This window comes from Protopterus annectens, chromosome 7.part0 (assembly GCF_019279795.1).
Source record: "Protopterus annectens isolate FY-2018-M chromosome 7.part0, PAN1.0, whole genome shotgun sequence".
Lineage (NCBI taxonomy): Eukaryota > Metazoa > Chordata > Ceratodontiformes > Protopteridae > Protopterus > Protopterus annectens.
In genome coordinates, this window is record NC_056739.1 from 1,712,116,374 (window position 1) to 1,712,122,373 (window position 6,000).

General features: G+C 39.0%; 1 protein-coding gene across 1 annotated transcript in view; it reads left to right on the forward strand.

Annotated features, from left to right (window-relative positions):
• LOC122807194 (aldehyde oxidase 1-like) overlaps positions 1–5,051 on the forward strand; it is a 784,671-nt gene extending 779,620 nt beyond the window's left edge. Inside the window, exon 35 of the mRNA XM_044078244.1 lies at positions 4,534–5,051. Coding sequence (XP_043934179.1) covers positions 4,534–4,584 — 51 coding nt within the window. The 3' untranslated portion in view covers positions 4,585–5,051. The remainder of the gene's footprint in view (positions 1–4,533) is intronic.
• The last annotated feature ends 949 nt before the right edge of the window (positions 5,052–6,000 follow it).

The window sequence follows — 6,000 nt, forward strand, 5'->3', positions numbered from 1 at the left end:
AGGCTCCATTTAAATAAATCCCAATCCCTCCAGGCTACACACTCTAGGGACCTAAACCTTGTCACCACAATAAACAGAACATGCTGGAGGGATAGATTCCTATCCCAGAGACTACCTATTTATGTCAAACAGAGCTCCTCATTAGCACTTTTCAGGAAAAATCTTGATGATTGATTGGGAAATAGGAATTCACCCCAGGGATCACTTCTGTGGCTCTGCTCGACAGGGGCACAGGAAAATAATTTTCTATATTGGCAAAAGCCAGAGTACCTTTTTGGCTAGGCTTATATAGGCCCTAGGGCTAATAACCTAGTACCTACCTATGAACCTATGAAGAATGGGAGATGCATATAGAAGGGTAGAGAGAAGATGAGTTCTGGCTCTATTTTGTCTTGTGGAATTTGTAAGAAAAGGTTTTATTCTGTACAGAGAACTTAGGTTAATATGAGTATTTTTAATGGTCTGGGCTAGGTGAGCATCAAATTTTAGGTAATTACAACAAGAACACCTACTATTTTTTTGTGGGAAACTGATGATATTAAGGTGTTAGATGAATGTATTTGGAAAGGGGTATATGGATTACCTGATTTATTGGGGAAAAAGAGCATCAATTTGGCTTTGGAGGGGTTCAGTAGGAGATGTGCATCAGATAGCCATGACTCAATGGATAGGAAGGTCTGCTGGATTTTACTACTTAGTTGGCTGATGGAGGAAGCTGCACAGATTAAAGGAGAGTCATCAGCATAATGGACCAAGGGGGCTAGTGGGGTTGAAAACTGAAGTTGGTTAGTGAATATACTAAAAAAAGGGGGGCCAAGTATAGAACTTTGAGGAACATCTAGGGTGACAGGTAAAAGTGAGTAGAGTTCCTGTTGCCTTTTGACAGCTTGCTGATAGCCAGATAGGCAGTTGTGGAACCAGGCTAGTGAAGAGAAGCTGAGTTTTAGAGATGCTAGCTCATCAAGGAGTTTCTGGTGAGAAACTGTGTAAAGGATTTATAGAGAGCTAAAAAATAGAGGAAACAAATTGCCCATTATTTCTGTGGTGGTTAATGGTGTTGGTAAAGCTAAGGAGGGAAGTTATGGTGCTGTGGTGGGGGTGGCACCCATGTTGTGTGTTGGTTAAGAGGTTATTAGCTAACAGGTAATTTAAGAGCTGATTGTGTACACATTTTTCAAGAATTTTAGAAAGGGGGGTAGAATAGCAATGGGTCTGTAGTTAGAGAGGTCGGTGGAGTTCCCACCTTTGTGCAAGGGAAGAATGTGGTATATTTTCCAGCTTGTGAGATGCACTGTTCTGAGATGGAATGGTTAATTAAGATAGCAACAGGATAAGCAATAGCTGGGGCAGCTATTTTTAAGAATTCACTAGGTAGGTTAACAGCTGCAAGGGTTGTAGGTTTTAATTTGATGAGAAGTTTTTTTTACAGTGGATGTCTGAAGAGGGAAGAAGGAAAAGGTCATTGGAATTGCAAAGCAGGTATAGTTGGAAGGATATAGTTATGTGAGTTGGTGAGTGAGAGAATAGAGTTGATAAAGAAAATATTGAATTGGATGGCAATGTTGTCAGTGGTTGAGGATGTCTAGGGTGTAGGGGAGGATGTGTTGCCAGGCTGGAGAAGATGTTTTATTGAGGTCCAAAATTTCTTTGAGTTGTAATTCTGTTGTTGAGTGGTAGTAAAATAGGCTTTTTTGTCAAGCTTTATTTGGGATTCGGCTTTGTTGTGAAGTGGTTTGTAAAGATTGAGATTGGCTAGATTATTGTTGGAATGCCAGAGAGACCAGGCTCAGTCGTTACTTTTTAGTAAATTTTTAGTTTCATTAGATAGCCATGGAGCATAGTGAGACTTTATTCTAGCAGCTCTGCATGGTGCTAATGTGTTTAAGTCTGAAAGGAAGGTTTTATTAAAGTAGTCGACAACAGTGTCGAAGGGGGGGGGGGGTTGTTTAAGTGCAGACCAGTTACTGAGCTGAAGAAGTGATATGAAAGTTTGAGTGTTGTAGTTCTTTTTGTTTCGAATTAGGTGGAAGTAGGCATGCCTAATCGGATTAATATAGTGTCAGACTAATAAAGTGGGGAGATGGTCACTGATACCATTCAGGGAGGCAGCCTAATTGGCAGGCAAAGGAGGGTTTGTTGGTGAGTATCCAGTTGAGTATTGATTTACTCTTAGTGGCTTTGTCTAGTCTAGTAGGAGTTTGAATAACTTGGGAGAAGCCATATAGGTTAATGAAATGTGTGGAGGTTTCTGAGTTATATGATAGCCAATCTGTTAAAGTCACCCATAATAATAGTTTCTTGTGAGAAGGACAGGGATCTCCAGTGGAGAATGCCCTGACTGAGTTTTGGTTATTACCTGGGAGAATGTATATTACAATGATTACTATATATTTTGTTGAGTTAGGTTCGAGTTTAGAGCATAATAGTTCAGAATTAGTAGGGGGAGGGTGGAGAGATTAATATGTTCCAGTTCTAAGTTTTGCTTAAACATTATAGCTACTCCTCCACCGCGTTTATTTTTTCTGACACATCTGTGTATATTATATCCTGGGGGGGGGGGGTTACATTGTTGTCAAAGTCAAGTTTTAGGCATGTTGTGGTTAGTACAGTAATATTGGGACTATATATGCTTATGGTGGCATGGACGTTGTGGACCTTGTTGAGTATACTTCTTAGGTTCACATTGAGTGGCAGAATGTTAGAGCTTTTGGAAGAGGTAGAAATACTGTTGGAAGGGAGTGGGGAGGGAGTGGTAAGAAATGGAAAAGAGTGGATAGGGCCTGGGTTAGGGTGAATATCTCCACTGAGTTTTAGGTGAGTGGAGAAGCAAGTTTGGATGAAGAGAGTTTGTAATATCTGAGAAGTATGTGGGATTTGGTTTAGTTGGAGGCATTTCATGAAAATAAAATTTCAAGAGAATGAAAAAGCTTTACTCACAGGAAAGGGAAAATGAGTCAGAAGAGAGAAAGACAGAGTTAAGGAGAACCAGTATTTGAGAGAAAGAGAGCGAGAACTATAATAGCTTCAGAGGGAGGGTGATTTAGAGGTGAAATGGCCTCAAGCCAATAAGGGGGGGGGGGTGATAGCTTGAAAAAGAGCTCATGATCCCATGATCATCACGCAATTAGCAAAGGTGAAAATTCAGGCGTAGGTACCACGGTCAGTATTATTTCCTCATTATAAAAGGCGAGATGATTTTGATAATTTTATTTGAATATATGAATGTGTAATCTGAACCAAACTTGATCAAGGGCAATAGGTAAAGTTTTTTTTTTTTTTTAACTTCTCTGTTCATGAGTAAAGCTATGCATGCTGTTCTTGACAAGTTAGATTCTGAATGTGCTTACTATTAACCAGAGTAAATATCCTTTTTAGAATGTTTAAATTCACACCTAATGTTTAGAAAACAGAGTGAAAAAGAAAGTACTTTCAATCACTTCACCTCAGGAAAAATAACTCTTGTGGTCATAGGTGCATATGAAATATTATAAAAGTCTTTCGGCTTTTCCCGGTTAAGGGTCACCACAGCGGAACTCCAGTCCGATAATGATTGGCAGTGGATTTTTATGGTGCCAAGTTGCCAGCCCGATGCCCTACCTTCAAAGAAGGCACACCCATTAATGCACACACCTACCTGCATGTCTTTAAACATCACTCAACCGTGGGGAGGACATGCAGACTCCACACAGAAGGCACACCAGCCAAGAATCAAACTGGAGAACCTCTTGCTGTGAGACGACAATGCTAACCACTGCACCGCTGCAGCACTTTTGAAATATTATGAGACCTTATAATTTGACAGGTACTCAATACCTTCCTGAGGTTATTATATTCTGGATGACAGACTAGAGTGACCCTCAGATAATGAGATGGTTAAAAAAATGACCTCTGTTTAGCAAGCAGGGCACAACTGTACAAGAGGGACTTAGCAAGCAGGGCACAACTGTACAAGAGGGACTTTCCTTACTCTGTACTTGATTATAAGGTAATGCATGTGGGTAGTCTAAACTATTATATCAAGTTCCACAGACAAATGGGAAGTCATTGGTTCTAGCAGACACCAGGCTCTTTTGATGATTCCAGTGTAGCCAACTTGGACATGTAAGGTTCAAATATTCACATACAAATGGTGGGGAAAAAAAACACTTGAGGAAGCCAGCAGAGCTAATACCAGTGTAACAGTGAACTGACTTAAACTAAAGTTCCTCCAGAATATCACAAGGGCGTGTACCCTATCCTGGGAGAAGGTAAGGAAACTATTGCTAAGGGAGATACATTGCATCATACTTTAAGTGTTGTTAGGTCTGTAGTTATTGGACAGGGGAATTACATACCTTGGCAGTTTAGTCCATTTTGGGCAATGGGGGGGGGGGCAGCTTTTAAGGTTACATTGGCCAGGGTTTATCTGAAAAGTGAAGTGGAGTATGGAGTCAAAAAAATAAGTCATTTTATAACTTAAAACTAAATGACTATATTATCATAATTAGCAATGTATTCTAAATAACTACTTTTCTGTTTTCACCTTTCTTTCAGATCATCAGAGATGAGCCTGGCACCTACATTCCATGGGCCATATCCGTGTGAAGCAACAGACAAACTTTAATATTTCATAGGCACTCCAACAGCCAAGCAGTATGAATGTGGATTCAGTCTGAAACTGATGGATTCAAGGATTTGTGTTGAAATTATGTCAGAATCATAGTAAAATAAAGACTTTGCAAATCAAAACAATGCAAAAGCCACATTGCCTTCGCCCCATGGTTTGACTCAGTTCAGTGACTGCTAGTTTCCGGTAACACTTTAACACTGTTAAGTATAACTTGTGGTATACTAAAAGAAATGCCTGTTCATCCCTGTATGCTCATGATAATTATCAAGAAAGTGAAATATGAATGTGAATTCTACCGCAGCCTTTTAAATGTAGCAGGCAGAATCCAAATACATAACCAAAAATTAATATTTCCTCACATTCACTAGAGTTGTTTTCAAAGTAAGAAAGTATATATTCATATGGCTGTATAAATCGCATTGTAATAAAAATTCACAAGATATTTTACTTTTCTGTCACTACTAATTTACTGCATTTCATACCACCTAGTTGAAAGGTATCTCCTGAATATGTCACATAAAATTACTTTTTGGCATATTATTATTAAAGTAAGAATATTAAAGAATTAATTCTTCATTCACCAATTTTGTTCATTCTGGAGTTAAGAAATGTAAAGCTTCATGAGTCCCAACCCCCCGTACCCTCAGTGCTGAAGATAACTGGGGAAAAAGATGTCATGTGATCAATGGTCTGACTTATTTGATAGAATGATAAGTAACATTTCCTAATATTCACCACTTAAATATAGCCTCTGGCATAACACATGATGGTGCATTGTTTCATGTGACAAATAAATAACCTTGAGGTATTACTTGACATGACACGGTTTATGTTGTCAGTCTTGTATACTCTACTCAGGAGGTAAATAACCTTGAGGTATTACTTGACATGACACGGTTTATGTTGTCAGTCTTGTATACTCTACTCAGGAGGTAAATAACCTTGAGGTATTACTTAACATGACATGGTTTATGTTGTCAGTCTTGTGTAGTCTACACAGGAGGTAAATAACCTTGAGGTATTACTTGACATGACACGGTTTATGTTGTCAGTCTTGTGTATTGTACTCAGGAGGTAAATAACCTTGAGGTATTACTTGACATGACACGGTTTATGTTGTCAGTCTTGTGTATTGTACTCAGGAGGTAAATAACCTTGAGGTATTACTTAACATGACACAGTTTATGTTGTCAGTCTTGTGTACTGTACTCAGGAGGCAAATAACCTTGAGGTATTACTTGACATGACACGGTTTATGTTGTCAGTCTTGTGTATTGTACTCAGGAGGTAAATAACCTTGAGGTATTACTTAACACGACACAGTTTATGTTGTCAGTCTTGTGTACTGTACTCAGGAGGCAAATAACCTTGAGGTATTACTTGACATGACA